The sequence below is a fragment of the Rhamphochromis sp. 'chilingali' genome (assembly GCF_963969265.1).
Source record: "Rhamphochromis sp. 'chilingali' genome assembly, chromosome: 19".
NCBI lineage: Eukaryota > Metazoa > Chordata > Actinopteri > Cichliformes > Cichlidae > Rhamphochromis > Rhamphochromis sp. 'chilingali'.
The window spans coordinates 32,201,318-32,221,844 of NC_137946.1; the positions used below are offsets into that span (position 1 = coordinate 32,201,318).

General features: G+C 43.6%; 1 protein-coding gene across 1 annotated transcript in view; it reads left to right on the top strand.

Annotated features, from left to right (window-relative positions):
• The window catches only part of grk6 (G protein-coupled receptor kinase 6), a 47,519-nt gene extending 41,877 nt beyond the window's left edge, over positions 1-5,642 (top strand). The window contains exons 13-16 of the mRNA XM_080867771.1: positions 909-1,046; positions 3,887-4,024; positions 4,848-4,982; positions 5,279-5,642. Coding sequence (XP_080723897.1) covers positions 909-1,046; positions 3,887-4,024; positions 4,848-4,982; positions 5,279-5,329 — 462 coding nt within the window. The 3' untranslated portion in view covers positions 5,330-5,642. The remainder of the gene's footprint in view (positions 1-908; positions 1,047-3,886; positions 4,025-4,847; positions 4,983-5,278) is intronic.
• Positions 5,643-20,527: the final 14,885 nt, after the last annotated feature.

Here is a 20,527-nt window from a genome sequence, read left to right on the forward strand (position 1 = left end):
CAGACTCAGAACCGAACATAAGACAACGTCAGCTCATAACTCCACGAGGCTGGGGGTGTGTCTCCCCCCAGAATCCAGCCTTCTTTGGCGTGAAAGGCAAACATTTTAAAACGCTGCACCACGTCATGGTCGAGGGCCAAATCACAAACCTCGTTATAAACATCGTCCCAGATTTTGGTGAATGGACGAAACAAATGACCGAATTCTCACGCAGAGAAACGTCCAGGGACACGACGCAGACGTGTGCGTTTGCCGTCTTCGCGGCGAATCGTCCGTCTGCGGTTCAGCCATGTTTGCTGAGTCTGCTAACAAACAGAAGACGGAATAACCTCCCAACAGGAAATACTGCAGTTTGTTTTTGGTCATTGGTCAGATCTCCACCTGCATCTTGTTTTAAATGAAAGTCAGGTGGGAGGTTGATTAAGGTGAGATCTGTGGTTCACCTGTAGTCTGAGTTTATCCTGACTCATAATTGGACACCTGGAGGGCGAGTGCACACGGCTCAAAGATGGGAAATTATTGTCATCTCACTGCAGGGTTTCAGGAAAACCTGTTCCATGCTTAGGAAAACAAGCTTTAGACGAGGGAACTTCCTCCTGAAGATCAGAGTCACGATGCGTGAGACTGTGGAGGCCAGACAAGCAAAGCTGGTCACTGGCACTGTGTCTGCTTCGTTTTAATAAAGAGGGTAGCAAACATCCAGAAGTCTTTGCCTTTGGCTGCTTTTCGCAGACACGTCATGCTTTGAATACAAACACACAGCTTCCTGCTAAAACTCTGAAAAACTGGTGGAAAATGAAACCCGGCTCAACTTTTGTCTGAGGCGTAACCGCTGATGCTTTAACGCCTGACCTGAAGCAGCAACTCTCCACCTTCTCTAAAGCTCTGCTGTGTTTTTAACCCCTCAGCTGCTGGCCAAAGATCCCACCGAGAGGCTGGGCTGCCTGGGGGGCGGAGCCACTGAGGTCAAAGCTCATCCCATCTTCCGCTCCATCAACTTCAAACGGCTGGAGGCCGGCATGCTGCAGACACCCTTCATCCCTGATGTAAGTCCAGAGCGAGCACACCGACCTTAAAAAGATTTTAATTTTTATCATGTAGATACTCGAAACTCAAAACTCGGCTTCTGAAGAGTCGTTGACAAGTTTGTGACTTGACGTTCAGGTACGAGCCTGAAAACAGGTTTGTTGGTGACCCGAGATGAAGTCTGAGACTCTTCATCCGTCACACATTCATTTTTGTTTCCCCGAGTGAAGACAAATGATGAGATCTGTATCTGTCAGTGCGTACAGAGTTTGCCTTTATTTTGGAAGGTTCAAAAGTACAAAGTCACAAAGTTCAAAGGTTGGAAAAAACCCTGAAATCCAAAAATAAACACGAGAAATCAGGAAGGACGCAGCGAGCAAATCAGGGATCATAAACAGAAGTCTTAACAAACAAGACTATTTATAGCCGAGGCAGTGATGACACAACGAGGCGCATGAGGGAGCAAAGCACACAGCAGCTGACAACAGTCAGCGACAGGTGAAGACGAGGGGGAGGGGCAAGAAAATGTAAAAACTAGACTCGACAGCGTCTAACCAATCAAAAGGTGTTTCATACATCACATGACTCAAGCGCCACCTACTCCACAGATGGTGATTAAAAATCTATAAAAACATAAAACCGTTATAGAAGGACTTGTGATTCTTGTGAGTTAGTGCAAAATAAACATTTAATTCCACCCGTGATACTAAATACACAAGAAGAAACAAAACATTAAATATCACAAAAATACCAAACTCAGTAACATCTCTGGGGTCACGTCATGTGGCTCGCTGGGATCAACGATGATTCTGTGATTCTGCCGTTAAAACTATCAGAGCTGTCTGTGCATCGTCAGCCAACGTCACAGTCTAAGGCTACGTTCACACTGCAGGCGAAAGCGCATCAAAGCCGATTATGCGACCCATATCCGACCATGGTCTGACAGTGTGAACGGCACAAATCCGATATTTTCAAATCCGATCTGGGTCACTTTCGTATGTGGTACTGAATCGATACATATCTGATGTTTTAGAAAGCGACTGCTGTTTGATGGTCAAGTCGCATTAAATCCGTCTTTTACGTCACTGACACAAGACAGACGCCGATTATCAGCGCCGGAGAAGACATCGCGAACGCTTCCTGTTCATCCATTGTAGATGTCAGTGAAACTGTTGGAAAGACAACGTTGGAGAAACGTGAACATTTTATTTGTTCTGTATAATCTGCAGATTCTGACAGAAATCTGCAGCTAGAAGCAGCGCTCCTCTAAAACAGCAATAAGCATCATTATTAGGTTATTTACATTATTATGTCAATAACAAAATAACTTAAAGCAAAAATTGGGAAACGTAAAGTCCGAACTCTTTATATTAAGGGCCATCAGTGAAACAATATTGTTTGCTCTGGGTGTACAGAGCGCGTTGTGTGTGACGTCTTCTTTTGCGCATGCGCCGCTTTGAGCGTTCACACTAGAGCGCGTTGGCTGTCGCATTTTATTTGTAGTGTGAACGAGCAGACAAAAAAATCGGATTTGATCAAACAATCGGATTTGAGCATTAAGACCTGCAGAGTGAACGTAGCCTTAGCCCGGCGTGAGCCACGCTCACTTTATTCAAGCAGCAAAAAGCCTCCAATCACGTCACCGATCCAAACAAAGACAAAGGTCCGTCTTAAAGCCAGGCTGCACTAACTTAAGTAATAAAATCAATTTAATCACTTAAGTCTGGATGGTTTTGAAGTTTTCTGTGTCGTTACTTGATCTGATTCAAATGGCTGAATCACCTCCTCAACAAGTTCTCCAGACGCCTGGTAACGAACCAATCATGTGACTCAGGTGTGTTGACCCAGGGTGAGATCTAAAACCTGCAGGACACCGGCCCTCGAGGCCTGGAGTTGGACACATCTGGCATAAAAGATCAACCGGATCCTGATCCGACCCTCAGAATCAGCTGATGCATTTTTTATGAAAGAAAGGAGGAACTGCAGATGCTCGGTGTGACTGAGGAGGATGAAATGGAGGCAGATGATCCTCAGTGGTGACCTCTAAAGGAAGCTGCTTAAAAAAGAAGATTCAGTTATTTTTTTATTCTGCATTTTTGAACCCTCATAGCTTCATAGGCAGTTTTCATATAGATGTAAAAATGGATTAAGTGACTTAAAAAGCACCAAATGTTTGACCCACTCTGCCTGCTCTGAGGACCAACGCTTAGAAAACCTCCAGCGTGTGATGTCAGATACTGGCTCTATTAATGGAGCTGATTCTGAGGGGGTCAGGTGGGACGACCTCGCTGATTTTGTGCGTTAGCCGATAATGCGAGAGCCAAGTATCTAATAATAACTCTGAGTGAGAGGCTGTACAATGAGAGCACTCCACAGCACCGTGAGTGAGTGCGTCTCCGAGGCCCTGGCGTGATTTCTGTGAAGCTGCTGCACGGCGTCTGTAACAGGAAGGATCCATACAGCAGGTTTCGTGTTGGGCGGGTACAGAGCGAGCTTGCATCTAATCAAAGAGACGCAGAGTTTGGTTTCAAGGTGTTTTTCCCCTTCAGGTGTGCCTCCAAAAGAGGCCACCGACGAGGCAAACTGGCAGGTTGCAAAACATAAAAAGGAACTCAAAAGACTGAAGGCGCTGTCAGGGTGAAGCAGGAGCTTCCCAATAAAAGCCAAAGAAGACTGAAAAGGTAAACGCAGACTTGTGCTGGAGGTAAGCTGACGAGGGGAGGGCGAAGACTCGGGGTGATGCACGTGGAAATGATGGCAAAGGCAGGAAGCCAACGTGGGGTCAGATAACTGGAGATGTTTGGACTTGTCTCTGCTGAGACTGACGACCTTATCGGCTGTGTGTGTTTGTGTGTTTCAGCCTCAGGCCATCTACTGTAAAGACGTGTTGGACATCGAGCAGTTCTCCACAGTTAAAGGGGTGGAGCTGGAGCCCAAGGACGAGTCTTTCTACAGTAAAGTGTCCACGGGCAGCGTTTCCATTCCCTGGCAAAACGAGGTTAGAGACTCACACTCGGCACACTCCTGCTGTAAAAAATGCAGGAAAAGGAATTTGTTCTCCTGATGATGTTATCATCCGCATCATGATATTTAGAGGTTTTGACATTTATGACTAACAGCAGTGAGAAAATGTTAAACATGCTGCTGCTGCTCCATCTCCGTAGGAGGAGGATAAAAATACCTAATTGGAAAAGCACAGTCCTCACTTTGTCGTTGCGCACACTGTTCACCCGAGAAAATGGTGACTGTTAGGAAAAGTCGCCTGACCTTTAGAGCAGATTTCAGTTTAAAACATAAATAACAGATGGAACAAAACATAAAAAGGGACTCAAAAGACTGAAGATGGGACTAATTAAATTATAATTGATATAAGATTACATTTTTTTAAGTACAGGAAAGTACATTCAACAAGCCAAAAGCACCAGCACACGAGTTCTTGCAAAGACAGGAAGTTACAGGATGGTTCACACTCCCCCAGTAATTAGATGCAGTGCTCAATTTCCAGAGAACCGTGGTTACACGAGTAACCAAACATTATATTTGTTCTTTCGAAAAACAGTCTTAAATGTAAAACATGTTACAGAAATCAAGCACAGCTTTAATCAGGGAGGCCATAAAGTCAGTCCAGGCTGCTTTGCAACCCACCTTCATCCCTTTTTCATGCCATGTCAAACCTGCCAGATCTGTCGCCACCTGCTTCACTAACGGCTGCTGTCCAGAACAAGTCGAGCCTTTTGACCATGTTAGTGGTAAAAAGAACAAACTCCTAACTGCCCCGTGTTTTTGCACAGGTTCTGAGATTTTTGTGTTTTTCTCGGCAGATGATCGAGACAGAGTGTTTCACAGAGCTCAACGTTTTCTACCAGGACGGGGCGGTTCCTCCTGACCTGGACTGGAGAGGACAGCCGTCTCCGACACCCAAACAGGGACTCCTGCAGCGACTGTTCGGCAGAAATGTGAGCAACCTCCCTCACCTCCAGAACATCACCGCTCTTTTATTTACCAGCATACATCAACACACACGAGCTGTGAGCTAGCACAAAGTACACTAAACTGTGTAGTGTAAGCTAACTCGACAGACGGACGTCGGTAAGGCGGAGTTAATATGGTAAAACAGCAAGATGGTAAAAAACAAAAAAGACCAGTAAATACATACAATACAAATACATGAATAAAATTTAGTCGATAGAAAAATGATCTGCATTCATCTGTGAATGACAGTAACATCGGTGCTCTCTTCCTCCCCCTGCAGGAGTGCTGTGGTAACTGCAGCGACAGTGACGAGGAGCCCACCAGGCTGTGACAAACCACACACATACCATCTGATTTGTTTACAACTTTTGCACATTTGTATTTTTACGGTAGTCCTATCTAAATGTCAGAATGTAAATTTTCATCATAGCCATAATGTTTAATGTTATTTAAAAGTGTGAAATATCTGCTGTTTCAAATCAGGAGGCGGAGACAGAAAATGAACTCTGGTTTTTTTGGTTTTTTGTCTTTTATTTTTAGTTTGTTGTTGTCATTTGTCCAGGGAAGACTTTGCTTTTGTTTTCATCCACTCACACACTGAACTGAGGGCTGCTTCTGGCTGCGAAGCAGCTCCACTGGAACAAGCGCCTGCTGTAGAAGTGCCTTGCTTGAGGGCACTGTGAAGTGAGGACCGAACATTCCTCCATGTCTTTGTCCAGGGAAACTTTCAGCCTGTGAACTGTGACCACTTCTTCTGCCCTCCATCCTGCTGAGACGAACCTCACCGCTTTTTTATTCTCTTGTTTGCGAGCTGGGACATTCAGGGTTTGAACATTTGGGTTTTTTTCAGAATTTTTCCGATGGATTTCATGAGACAATCGACTCCTCGTGTGTGTCAGCGCAGCTTCAGTCACTCTTGTCAGTAAAATATCAGTTTTCAGATGTGATGGGAGATGAGCCGTCCAGTTTTAACAGAAACTCTGAGATAGAAATGATCACCCTTAATCACTTCTGGTCACTCAGAGCTGCATTGACCAACACACCTTATTGTGCCTTCATTTCACTCACTCTGGTTTATCCTGGCGAGGTTTGGAAAGCAGCTATGATTACGTACTGGCTGAAATTCAGAGCAGCAGCAAAGAAAACTGTTACACCAGCTCTGGTAGTTTCCAAACTGCCACCTTTAACCCCTGATAATAACAACAGTCAGCCCGGGTTTCGTTTACCCACCAAGACATCTGGTTGTCCAAAGGTTTTTGTTTTTCTTCAGTGGCATAAATGTTGTGTTTCAATCACAAGAGTCAGCATGAATGAAACTCAACATGTCACAAAGATCTACAATGATTGTGATTGATTATCTAAATAAAAGATGAAAGTATATGACTGAAGACACAAATCTGAATTAGTTGGTAAAAATTAAACTACAAAATTATGACACAAATAGTTACTACTTATTTTGTTGCATATCGCGAGACAAGAGAAGGCTTGTGTGATTGTGAAGGAAACTAAAATCATCATGTAGGCCAATGACACACTGATCTACGTGCACCGGGTCATGTTACAAACCGGCTGTGCTGGCAGCCGGTGCAAGCTGCTTTGCAACCCCCCGCCAAACCCAGATCCTGTCACTGATGCTGTAGCTCCCAGACCAGACTCATACTGCCAAATATAAAGCGCTGCAGATAAAACAATGAGGCTTTTTTCTTTTCGTCCCAGTGTTTAGTGCTGCACACTGCGTTTCTCTCAGGGTTTCTGCTGCCTCCAGTTGCTCTGGGTTCTTTCTACTCAGTCCAGACTCTCTCAGTCACTCTGAAACTGAAACGACAAGAATAACTGAAGCTTTGGGGTCAAACCCTGAGACTGAAGTTGGACGGTTACAGTCAATGGTTTTCTATCTCTAAGCTATTAAAATGAAATACCTCTGAATGTACAGACTGGCTGCCATGTTGTTTCTGCAGAACGACCTTTAGGACAACAGATGCAACTAGACGCCAAAGTCTCACAAACATCCGTTTGTTTCTGCTGTTATGTTAATCCTCCGTAGCGGATGATTTTGGAAACCCTCCTCTTGACTTACAGGCTCCAGAATTAAAGCTGTACCATAAAATACGGTCACTTTTTAAGACTTTCTTCACCAAGTTTTATAAAAGAAAACATGATTTGACACTTTGCTCTAGTCGTGTTTCTCAGTCTGATGCTTGTCTGTATTTGGAGCACTGAGCTGTTATAATTATGGCTCCGTAAGTATCCCAGCAGACCAGACAGGAAGTGCTCTGTGATGGGATGGACCTCCATGACCCCTGACCCGCTGACCTTTTAGTGCGCCTGATATCTCTAATGTTAAAAAATAAATGGAATTTTCCTTTAGCCAGTCAGATAGTGAGATTGATCACTGAGGTGAATCATGACCTTATCGTGTATTAAATGCAGCTAAGTTTGCCCACTGTGCAGGAAAGGCAAACATGAGCGTGACTGATGGTTTCTTCCATAAAACTCAGACTTCAGTGGGATCCTGCTTACACGACAGCAGGAAAAACTGCTGCTTTTAGCGTTCGAGGACAAATGATCCAGTTTTTTAAAAAGTTAACGTGATGTCAAAGGTTCTGAGCCACTGAGGTCAGGAATCCTCCAGGCTTCCTGAAGGTGTTTTAAAGTTTTTCTTTGGACATCGGCTGCTTTGTCACCTGACCATTGCAGATGATTGTTGTTTTGTTTCTTAAGTCAGTTAACACTGACCTATGAATCATTAAGCATAAAGTATGCACCCAACTCAAGGGATTAACCAGCATTTTGTCTACATTTAACAGACAACTTAGCAAACATCCGATTTTAAATCGTATCTTTAAGCACTTACTAGCATCCAATTGCAAAAACATCATTTGTTCCCATTTCTTTAGTTAAGTCTGTGCAAAATCACAAAGGTAACACGGTTTGACAGACAGAATCATATTTTTCCACCAACGAGGTGATTCTCAAAGAGTGATTAGCTGAAATTAGTACGTTAAGAAAGGGGAAAATCCAGGCCTCTATGTGACCTTCAGCTGATCCAGCTACTGTTTTATGAAGCGTCATCAGCAGGAGTCTCAGTGACACCAGAGCTGGACTGAAAATCAGTGGTGACAAGGCTGATGAATCCAAATGTAACTCTTTTCCTTGAAATATGTACAGAAGAGAAGAGACGAACAGCAGTGAGTATCTGCAGCCATCTGTAAAACACACTGTGTGACAGTTTTGGGCTTCATTGTCGCAGTAATTGTCAAAACCGATGAAATTTTGACCCCAAAATGTAACATCAGATTTTAATACCAATATCATCTGAAAAGGATCCGATTGGCAGCAGCCTGTATTTTCAGCGCACCTTTAAAAACACACTATCAGTGCAGTAAAAGCATACCTGGATACCTGGATCGGCTTCCCCAGAGCCCGGACGCTGACCAAGGATAGAACAAAACGCAGAAACATCACAAGAAGAGCCTTGAGAAGGATTCCTGAAGACTGCTGAAAGAAATTCTGCCAAAGAAAGTTCAGACTGTGCTGAAGAACACAGGCGATCATACCAAATATTGACTTTTGCCTTACATGCTGTATTTCCATGTATATTTGCACGTTTCAGTAAATCGCTGCATCTATTTTACATTTTCCAAGCAAAATAGAAACAAAAGACTCAACCCTGTGAGGTACAGCACTGTGCAAAAGTCTTACGTTTTTAGTTTCTGGCCCAAACTACCAGTATTGTTCCTCCTGCTCTGCAGTTTTGAAATGCTTCGATGACAGACAGAGTTTGGAAACGTCAGTGTCACAGTGAACACCAGCATCTGTCGTCACTGTGATTTATATAATAATATTATTGTCTCTAAATGACAGGATGAAACCTGATGTCAACCACATCATTAACAGGGGTCTGAGGATCTGAAGTTTAGTTACACAGACTCACTGGAAGAAGGAAGCACATCACCTCCACTGAATGTAGCCAGAGCCGATCTGCACATGCGACAAGTTTTATTTATACCAGTTTTAGACAAAAATATCCATAAAGCCCCAGAAACTAAGAAGTCTCCAATCTGAAATAAAACAACACTTTTGTTCTCTAGTTTTTCTTGAAGCAAAGCTGAGTTTTTCCCCCTGAAACACAGCCACTCTGCTAATGCGTGCTGATTGGTCGGTTAAGGACAGACTCAGTGGCGTCCAGCTCCAAATGATAGCCACACATTAGAAGGTAAACCACAGCAGAAACTTTGCGTGTAGAAGAGACGTCTGATTGTTGTGCTGCTTGCTTCACGCTCAAAATAAAAATGGAGGATGCCCCAAAGCAGCTTGTGGTGCTGCGACGTCCTGCATACTCACAGAAATGCATTTAAAATCCGGGTGTTTGGAACTTTGTACGCTCTCTCACCCAGAACAAAAGAGTTTATCCACCGGATTTACATTTTTCAGCTCCACAGAGTCCCGTTCTGGACTACTGCAAATATTTCCATGACACAGGAAGTCCAGCGTGCTGAAGTGATCCGTTAGAGGCTGTCTGACTTTGACTGACCACAATCAGTTTGAGTGAGCTGCTAAGAGTCCCAGGAAGGAGATGCTAATCTTAAGTATCAGTTCAGGAAGTTCAGCTCACCTGCAGATCAGATGATCTCAGAGCCCACCCACATCAGGTTCAGCTGACACCAATAATTGTGCAAACCGCTTTGCAACCCACCTCCACCACAGCTCCTCGTTTCATCCGCTGCCTGACTTGATCAGTGTCACAGAAATGGATGGAAATAATCTCATGAGCAACAAATCTCAACTGTCTCAATCTGAAAGTATTTACAGGAGCTTTTGTTGTGCATCTGAAAGCCACTCGGCAACCCCACCCCTTCTTCTTATTTGATACTGGCTCTGTTCTGTTGTGGAAGGAGCGTCATCACCAAATCTAATATTTGGTGTCTGCATGTTCCTCATTCCTCTGTAGAGGAAATGGGTTAAAATAATAAAGAATTAGCCTTTGACAACGGCAAGAAAGCTGGGCCAGCTGTCTAGAAGCTTTACTGCCGTTTGGTAAAAGAAAGTTACTGAACTGCGAGTGAGCTGTTGATCAAACGTTCTAGCCTGAGTTGAAAAACAGAACTTACCTTTAAAAAATGTATTTTTCTCATCAGTCCACTCTTTGATTCTGAGCTGTGTTTCAGTTTTCTTTGTGTAAATCAAGTCAAGGTGTGCCTGCTGTTCTCAGCCAGGTCGTTTTAACCAAACACGTCACGTACAGAAAATCACAGATCCCATCCTAAGTGTCTTTTGGTGTTTGAAGGTCCTCTACGACATTCACAGTATGTTTGAAGCCTGCTGCTGTTTCCTCCCGTCACTGGTGTGTTTTTCATGTGTGAGGAGGTTCTCAGTCACCCAGCTCATGTCACGGTGGTCTAAAGTTATTTTTTATGTTATTCAAGATGTTTGACCATCTCATCCATACAGACATATTGAGTTATAAGAGCTGATGGGGATTCATCGCAGGTACATTGAATGAAATGACAGGATGAAGGTTGAATCACCTGTGAGGCCCTCAGCTGAACTCCTTCCAGGTGGACATCGACGCCTCCGTCGCTCCTCTCTCAAACCTTCGATCTATTAGGTGCAGATGTGAAGCTGAGTGGCGCCTTGACGACAGGGCGTCTCCGGATTGGTTGCTGGGTTTCACTGCAAACACCGTCTGCCACCTCGGTTCTTTTCTGACGTGTCAGATATGACCGTAACCAGCTGTGAGGTCACTCAGGTCTGGACCTCACTCATCTTTATCAAAACAAAAGACAAAAAAATCATCATGAATCAACGTGCGATGCTCTAGATCACTTTTACTTTGAAAAGCCTCTACAAAATTCTGCGACACTACGGCCCGCCCTAGATGCCTGTGATTGGGTAGAGTTTAGGTTGATGCACGACTCACGAGGAACAATAATTGATTAATTTAAGCTTTTTGTTTCATATTATAGTTTTACACACACACAACCTGCAAAATGAAACCTGATTCATTTGTAAAACCTGGTTATAGCTCAACACCTGGACAGGTTAGGACATGTTTGTGAGTTTGACCCGGCGATACTGTGTGTCAATGAGGATGTTACGCTTGGAGAAGAATCTTCAAGGGCATGTTTGCGAGTGGTTGCCCCGTCGTCCTGTCCTGTGAGTCACTGAGGACGCTGTGCTTGGATAGGAATGACTCACAGGAGACCAGACACAGATACAGGCCACAAAAACACAGCTACCCATCAACACTAAATGGATAAAGGACTCTTTCAAAGAAACTGTTTCACATTATGGACTTCAAAGTCAGGCTCTTTGAGAGAAAAGCTCAACTTGCATCCAGACCTCGATCTGCTGCAGGTTGAATAGCCAGAATTTTAAGTTGCAGTCAACTTCTCCAGTCCGATCCTGTGATTCCTACAGGAACAAAACTGACTGTAGTTTTGGTTTGAGGAGACCGAACCTGTTTGATTTTAACCTTTAAGCTTTTTCAGAAACTCCCACTATCCCAGCCACTGACAAAATATCCCAGCAGTCAGAGTAACTTTATCCATCAAGCAAAAATAAATGATATGTCTCTGACTTGAAGAAATTTGTTTAACATTTAAACCTATTTTCTGTATATTCCAGCACATAAAATAAAATATTTTTTGTGTTTACACTCACAAATAGATCCAAGTGAAACACAGCAGAAAATAAATAAAATCAAAGACTTTGTGCTCCTGTTGCTCTATTGTGCTCACAGCAGTCGCACTTTCTGCACCTGCTGCAAGATGGCAGCAGCATGTCTCCTTGTTGAACGTCTGCTTTGAATTTGTGGGGTATTTTTTTGTTTTTTACTATTTTAAATGGGTTTTCGTTTTTTCCAACAAGCTTTTTTAAGACTATTTTAAAGTATTCTCTAAATTCTTGGAAAGTAGTCTATTTATTGGGCCTGTGCTGCCGGCTGAACCAACTGCATCTGTGTTGCTAGTGGAAGACATCAGCACCACACCAGGGCCTGTGCTGCTAGAAAAAGCTCATCTGCATCACATCACGTCACTGTCATGAGACATTCTTGCAAAAAAAATCACGGTTTTAGTAACGCAGTAACGCAGCGTTCCTACGGGAAAGTAACAGTAATCTAATTACCTTTACTTGAAAAAAGTAATCAGATTACACGCGTTACTGCCCATCTCTGCCTACGAGTCATATGTTCATCATCTGAAGGCAGAATACGCCTACAAACAGATTAAATGTCTTGATGCTCATCCAGGTAAGTAAATCCCAAAAGGTTGATTCTGTTCGTCTTGGGACTTCCAGAACAACGTGGCCTTTATGGAGGAGAAAAAGAAGAGAGCAAAGACTGGGTTGGACTGAGGAGCTCTTTAAAAATGTATCTTCAAATCCCAAAGTTACTAAATCCAGCTCGAGTTATCCTGAATTAAACGACCTACATGAGGACAGCAGGTGTGTTAATGGTCTGTTAGTTTCTCGCCGCTGGCGTGGTTCAAGGATTCAGGCGGTGCAGCTCTGAATGTGTCCGTCATTGTTGCTGCTCTCCTGCTAACAGACTATTCATTACCCCGGAGAGCCTTTCACTGAGGAACACGCTGACGTCATTCATTCATTTATAGTGAAAACTGCTCCGGCTGCTTTCACGCTGTTATAGCTTCATAGATTATAAAAGCACTTTTCTGTGAACCATCGCCTGTAAACCCTGAAAAGCTTTAACAAAACATAATACAGACTGAAATAAAAGCTCTCGTCCTGGCTGTGGAGCGACCTCAGCACACATTCAGACGAGTCAAATAATCGTTAGAAACATGACGTCTCTCCAACTCTTTTTTTTGACCTCGATAAAAAATATGATGGTTTCAAGGAAAGCGGTGACGGAGACTTAGAAGAGAAGTCCTTCGGGAATCCGACTGCATGTAGACGAGACTATGAAATCTGCTGAAGAGGTGCTCGTCTTTTTTACGTAACACGAGCCTAAAGAATTTATCAGTCGTCATTCTCAGTCTCTGACCCTCAACATGAAGCTTTATTAAGAACAAACAAATCCTCCATCATCTCTGTGCCAGTGTGTTTATATCAGCCGGACCACAGTCTGCAGTCAGCTACACCCATTCACATCTTACTAATGCAAATTTCTAATCAGCCAATCACATGGCAGCAACTCAGATCTGGAGTTCAAAGTGAGCATCAAAACGAGAAACTGAGATTTAAGTTACTTTAAACGTGGTTGTTGGGTGTTTCAGAAACTGATGATCTGCTGGGATTGTCCCTGATAACAATCTGTAAAGTTTATGGAGAATAAAAGCAGACAATGGCCTCTTTAAACAAGCTGATGAGGCAGCAACAGGAAGTCAAGGAACCAGTCTCTGCAGCCACGGTCTGCAGAAGAGCATCTCTGACTGCACAGCAGAAGACCACACTCAGACTGTCACTCCTGTCAGCTAACAACAGGCAGCCGAGGCTGGAAAAACATTGTTTGGTGACATGAGTCTTCCTGCTGTGACATTCAGATTGCTTTGTCAGTATTTGGTGTAAACAGCATGAAAGCATGGATCCATCCTGGCTTACATCAGTTCAGACTGGTGGTGGTGTAACGGTGTGTGGGGTATTGTTGGCCATATCTGTGGTCGATTAGCAGCAGCTGAGCATCATTTAAACACCGCAGTCTACCTGAGTGTTGTTATTGACCACATCCATCCCATTAAGACCACAGAGTATCCATCCTCTGATGGCTGCTTCCAGCAAGTAATATTCCATCATTTCAAACTGGTTTGTCCAACTCAAATGGCTGGTCACCAGATCTCAGCCCAGTAGATCACCTTTGAGTTGCGGTGAAACGCAGGTCCAACCCAGTACTTGGACCTGCAGGTTAGTACTGGTTTGAAACCTGCGTTTCAACCCAGTACTAACCTGCAAACGTGGCTGATGTTGAGTTTTCTGGAGTGATTGATCGAAGGAGTGCAGAACGTTTTTAATCAGAACGTTTTTAGATATAAACTAGTTAGCTAACATCCTGCTAACCCTTGACTCGGTTAAACCTTTGATACTCCGATGAAGGGTTAGCTAACATTTCATTTCGTTTGATGATGTGAAACATGTAAATGTGACAAACATTAAAAACTCAAAACTGGGAAAATACTTTTTACTGTAGAGCTGTTTCCACTAACTCACTGAGTCAGGCTAAAAAAATGTTTTATTACATTCTGCTCATTTCGTGCATTCAGATATTCGCTGTAATAAACACGTAGAAACCAGATTGAGATGAAAACACCACCAACCAGGATTTTGCGACCTGCCAGAAGTCCAGCATAAGAAGATTCATCAGGCGTCCTACCCTCATGGCTCATACCTGTGATTTAGCCGCCGCGCCGAAAAACTAATCTTCACCAAACAGCACAAGTATGTAAAATATGAACAGCTTGTCCTTGGAAATAATGGCTGCAGATCATTTCAGAGATGCGGCGGTGTCGGCGAGTCCTGCTGGGCCTCGTCTCACCATCTAATCAGTGACAGTCACTCCCCAGGTGAGTAAAATTAACTGTAATAAGCTAGCAGGGCAGAGATCCGGCTGAGTGAATCATTTTCATGTATAAAAAAGAAAGAAGTCAGTTTGAGTCAGACTGCAGTGACGTCTGTCCGTGACACTGCTGTGAATGCTTTTACAGCGTTGATACATTCCCCGTCCACATTTCTCTGATCCTCCTATTGAACCAAGCCTGTTATTTTACTCTCTGAACTCCTCTTTGTTCCTTCAAACCATTTTTCGTCCCTCCTGATAACAAAAGTCCCTCTGCTAATGCCAAAGCAAAAGAAGCCTGCAGCTATAAGCTGTGGAAATGTTAAGCCCAAGTTATTAAAGGCTTACAGCGCAGCGTTTGGTGAAATTAGTGTGAAACATGTAATTTTCTCCAACACAAAATGGTCAATATTGTCTCATTAATTCCTCCACATGCTGCTCTAAGTGCGACACCGATATTTGTCATCAATATTCTCATTTAATGTGAAACAGGAGCTTTCTCACTTTAAGGATTCTGGGAACCTTATTCACAGATTTTAACGCGTTTTTGCTGCTGTCAGAACCAGATGTGATTATATTTGGGAGACACGGTGCGTATAACAGACACAGAACACTTTGTAACAGGAAGCCGAAGGATTTGAATACTGCTGTTTGTTGAATGTATGCTGAAATGTGGTGTTCCACAGGGAGCTGTTCTTGGACCTTTATCACTTCTGTTATGCTTGTTGGTGTTATTGAAGAACACAGTGTGAATTTCTATTTCAGTGCTGACGACAATTAATTATATTTCTCCTACGACACCAAATTACCAGTTAAACAAATTAGCACATGGCTGCTGCAAATATTAATGACTTGTACTAGTTCCTGCATTAACCACTGAAATTATAACCAACATAAATATGACGCACATTCCTGTTTTTAAAAGATTTCCCAGCAAACATTTCAACACAGGCTGGCTGTTAGCCCGACTTCTTGAACATTTCCTGGACGTCCTTCTTAGATTTTCCAGCAAAGAAAGCTTATGTTCAAGAATCTTATAATATGTTGGTTAATTACAACAAAATTAAATCAAACAGACTCGTTCTTCTGAGCTGAATGTGAACCGCTGACATCATAGGTCCATATTAATGCCGGCAGAGGCGATGGTTATGCTGGTTTGACATGTTACTGTCAAAATAAAACCTCTTTAGAACTGGGAAAGATTGGCAGGTGAATAATTTTTTTTTTTCATATTTGGTGAACATTCAGTTGCAGCGCCCTGCTCGTCATCCAGAGGATCAGCAGGCAACACCACCAACCTGTGGATCACCACATTCAGGAAACTCAACTGGTTGTAGTTCTAACTTCATTTAACTTCATCACAAACAGGTTGCATATAATTGGTGACTTGATTCAGCCACAGACTGATAGCAGGCTGACTGCGTCTTATCAGAATCAAAGTCAAAATCCTTTATTGATCCCTAGAGAAATTATGTTGGTTACAACATTGCTGGCCTTGCAGATCAGTCTATTGAGTCTGTTAGCAGCAGCAACCTTCAACCTGCTGCCCCAGCATGCAACAGGGTAGAGGATAGCACTGGCCACAACAGACTCGTAGAAAAGTTATTGCTGTGTAACTGCCGTCTTGTCTCACCAAAGCTGTCCTGAAGATCGCGGTTGACAGCGACTGGCTGAAGATGCAGTCCCCGAGATGCACCGAGGCCGTAAGCTCATCGCACGGAGTTTTGGTCGTGCCGCTGTCGAGTCGACTCGAGCATTAAGCTCATCAAATGTCTTACATTTTGTTTATACCCATCAGGCTCTGGTGATACTGCTCTGAGATCTTGGGGCGGTTGTTATGTGACCGTGTGCAAGTTATCAATCAAATGTCACCTGATTAAAAACCAAAGACAGCTGCATTTATTTTCTGACCCATATTACTTATTTCATGGTTCAGTTTTTGCCCAGTTTGGACCCGCAGGCTCAGAACAATAATTAACGCACTCAATTCACGGAGGTGGGTCTGCTGCTGCAGACAGGCTGATAACAAAACCCACATCTGACACGTTTGCCATCTCATCTCATTATATTCCATCATAACAGTTTACTAATCGTTCCTTATTGGCTGACATTGCTCCACATAATGAAAGTTAATCATGAGAGAGGGCAGATATCCACGTCTTAGGAGAGAAGTGGGATCTTTTTTCAGAAAATGAGAATGTCTTTCTCGATCACACGGGGAGAAATTAAAGCCCCATAAAGTAAAATTAGAAAATGAAATTGGTGCAGAAACAAGCAGCATGCACGAGTGTCAACATCTCCCATCCATCCTCCGTTTTAACCCGCGTTACCACGGCAACTCGGAATCAGGAAGGATTTCAATGAAGCGATTATACTGTAAGTAGACACACGCCCACACGTGTTGTCACCCACGCAGACACCCGTAGCGTACGCTCGCCGCCGCTCTCTGCATTCGTCTCTTTGTGGCAGGCAGAGGAGGAAAAGATGATTGCTCGCATATTTCATGATTGCAGCCACTTTGTCTTTCATGAAGATACAAACGAGGAGAAGGAGGCAGAGCAGGAGAGGCGCCGTGTCCTCTCAGCAATCAGGTCGTGAGCTGTGTGAAGAGTCCTCAAACTCGAGCGGCGGGGAGGAGCGCCTCATATCTCACTGTCACTTCAAAACCCTGAAAATCTACCTGCGAGCAACCTGTGATTAAAGCACGACGCGAAGCTCAGCAGTCTCGGCTGGAAAGCCAGCCCATCACCTCAGAGACAAGATAAATGTAGGCTGTTGACTTTAAATATCATTAAACTTTATTTTTAGAGCACTTTTTCCTCAGGAAGATACAGAGCGGGTTTCAGAGAAGGAAATTAAAAATGCTCAAACAGCGAAATGAAAAGAAGCACAAATGCTGAGGAGAAAGAAATGTTCAGAAAATAAGAAAGGCCTCATCACCATAATCACATCCTGCTCTTTGGGAACTCGAGCAGCTGCTTTCTTTGCTCGCTAAGACTTGGTTGGAGACGGTGGCACAAACAAACTGTTGTGTTGAATATAGGGCACAGCTCTGCAACTACTTGCAATCTAGTTGCTGTATTGAGAGGTGCAGCCAAACGACTATAAGACGGAGTCAGCTCAACTGGGTCATGGTCAGCATGTTAATCTGAGAGACATTAGCGAAAACCACAAACATGAACTATCCAGACAGAACTTCAGAGACATGAAACAGAAACTGCTCCACAAATAGTGATGTAGTTGCTGCACTGCAGCAATTTAACCGCACAGTGACGAAGGTGCATCATCTTATATCCAGTACAAACACCTGAGTCGAGTTACAAAGAGATGTGCTGCAGACCGACTCAGACTGGCTGCTTCAAACTTTAGACGACAGTTATTTGCAAACCTGCTGCAGAGTGACTGCAGTCAGTCGTGTTTACCTGAGGTCTGCAGTGGGCGGGTCATCCACCCTCACATGCACAGTGAAGCCTGATACTAGTTAATGAAGGAAACTATACATGGGACATCACGGCGATGATGGGTTCATGTGAGCGATGGCTGCTCGATCAAACCTTCATGCTGAGGGAAGAACCGGAAACTTCCTGTGCAAAGGCTTCGGGTCATCATCAGCCAGGCTCGGTAGCAGTCTGCAGCCTGTCAGACTTTAAATAATCCAACTGAGCTTCTGTTCTTTACAGGTTAATGTCCAAACATGACTCCAAGTAAAAGAAAGGCCAGAACGGTTCAAGTTCATCGTGTTTCTTGATCTCAGGACAGTGTGTGAAACAGAGACTTGATCGAGTTTGAGTTTATCTCTGTTTTGTTGCATAGGTGTTCCAGGAAAGTCCAGGCAGCCGAGAAAAAGTTCTGAAACTTGAGTTAGCAAGAGGTTATATTTAAAGATGATATACTAAAAAAACATGTAGCACTGCTATAACTCTGGATGTAAACTAGTCGCAGCAATATTTTTAAGGTTCTCAAATTCAGGTGAGTTCATGTTGAGGATCCTCAATGGCATCATCTGGCAGGAAGTAGACACCAAGATCTGACCAAACTTGAGCTCAGAGAACGTCTGTGACGTCCATCCACACCCCGAGGTTTATTATGTCACTGTGTGGTTTTGGATTGACTGCACTGAGAACACACTGATCCTTAGTTAATATAAAATGCCGTCATGTAGCGTCTTCCAGAAAAGTCACGGGATGGGACGCGTCCAGCACAAAGACTCCACTGTGTGTACAGTCAGTGTGTGTGTGTGTGTCACTTCTGGATCGGACGTCATACCGTCACACTTTCACCCCCGCACGCACACACTTGTCAGCGCTGTGTGTCACTGGATCAAACACAGTTTCTCCTGCAGACTCAGCGCAGCAACGTCAGCCCGAACCCACTCAGACCGACACTTTTGTCTTTTCTGTCGTTGTTGTCTTGCTTCCCTGTCCTGTGGGTCGGATCCCACGCTGGATCATCACTGTGCCATTGTTTATTTCCTACGTTTTCCTTCATGAGTCAGTAGGCTGGATGACTCGATCGGCTCAGATCCCGGGACAATTTTGGTGTCTGAGTGAAGCGTCTCTTTTTTATTTACACCTGTGACGCAGCACTGAAACATCCAAGCATCAGATTAACAGTTTTGCAGTGAGATTTGCACAGACGTTCATGATTCTGTAACTTTATAATGCACACTGGCTTAATGAGCACGAGCACTACACGAAATATTGAAAACATTTCATTTAGGTTCCTGAGCTCCATCTTTGAGGTCATCCAGTTCTACCTGGAGGGTCCTGTTCTGCTCATTACCACCTTTATATCATTATTCATGGACACTGGAGTCATTTTACTTCATAGTTATTCATAGTTCCAATTAACCATCACTTAAGTGCACAAACAAATATTAAAAAACTTAAAAGCTTGGCACTCTACAGGACAGTTCCACAACAGAAAACTTGGGAAACATGAAAAAACAAGAAAAGTTTGGCAGAGTTTCAGCATTTTTATTGATTCTGTATAAGCAGCTTTTATGTCCTTGTTCATGTTTAGTTAATATCAGACACACAGGTGACCAGAGGACCTCTGGGTGAAATCAGTCGCAAAGGGACGCTATGTGTGAGAAAGTATTAGAGCAGGTGGCATGTTTCAGTTCCCCTCTGACGTGCAGAGATAAGCAGTAGGTTGTAAAGAAGAATAGAAAAGCAGGAACAGACTGAGGAACTGCTCCTCGGATCCACTTGGTGCTTGCTGTGGCTGCATGTAGTGTGATCGCCCAATGCGCATTGGTAACAAAGCTTTGATGAGAGGATACTTCAGCCTCATCTGACGCTCCTTCTCCAGGTGCGACATTAAAGGATCGGTGAGGTCGAGAATTGAACCTCAGCATATGCCAAAAACCTCCTTGCTGTGGTCACATGTAGTTCGTGTCAAAATTTTAACTTGTCTGCATCACAAGCATTCACTTTCAAAATAAAAGCTGTGCCTTACCGCTGCAGCAACACTTAAACAAGTGCAGCTTTAAACTTTGAAAGCAAACGGTCTCCGTTTCCTGCTTGTACTTTTGTACGTTTGACTTCTACTTGCTGAGCAGTCTTCAACTGTTTGCAGACAAGTTGGCACCAGCCATGCAAACAATGGGTAACAGCAGCAACCTGCTAGCAACCAAAGCAACTGCAAAGAAGTTTGTAGTGAAGCCTCTTTGGAAATAAGTTCATGCTATCAGGAACCTCCAGCAACTGCTCACCAACCGGGTGCAGACTTTTTTTTTCCAGGGTGTCGCTCATCAGTGTGACTGATAATAATGCTTCACAATGTCCGAGATGGCCACGTTGCCAAGACGCTACTAACTGAGGAAACCTGTTTAAACAAGGACGACTTTGGCGATGCTTTTAGATCTCAGTTAAGTTTGTATGAATTTTGTAGCATCACCAGATTAGAAATAGCAGTCCATTTTATTTTTCATACAAACCATAAACCATAATTCGGCGCTCTTTTTCTCAGCATATCGTACACGAGAGTGAAAAACTGAGTGTTTACAGTATTTTG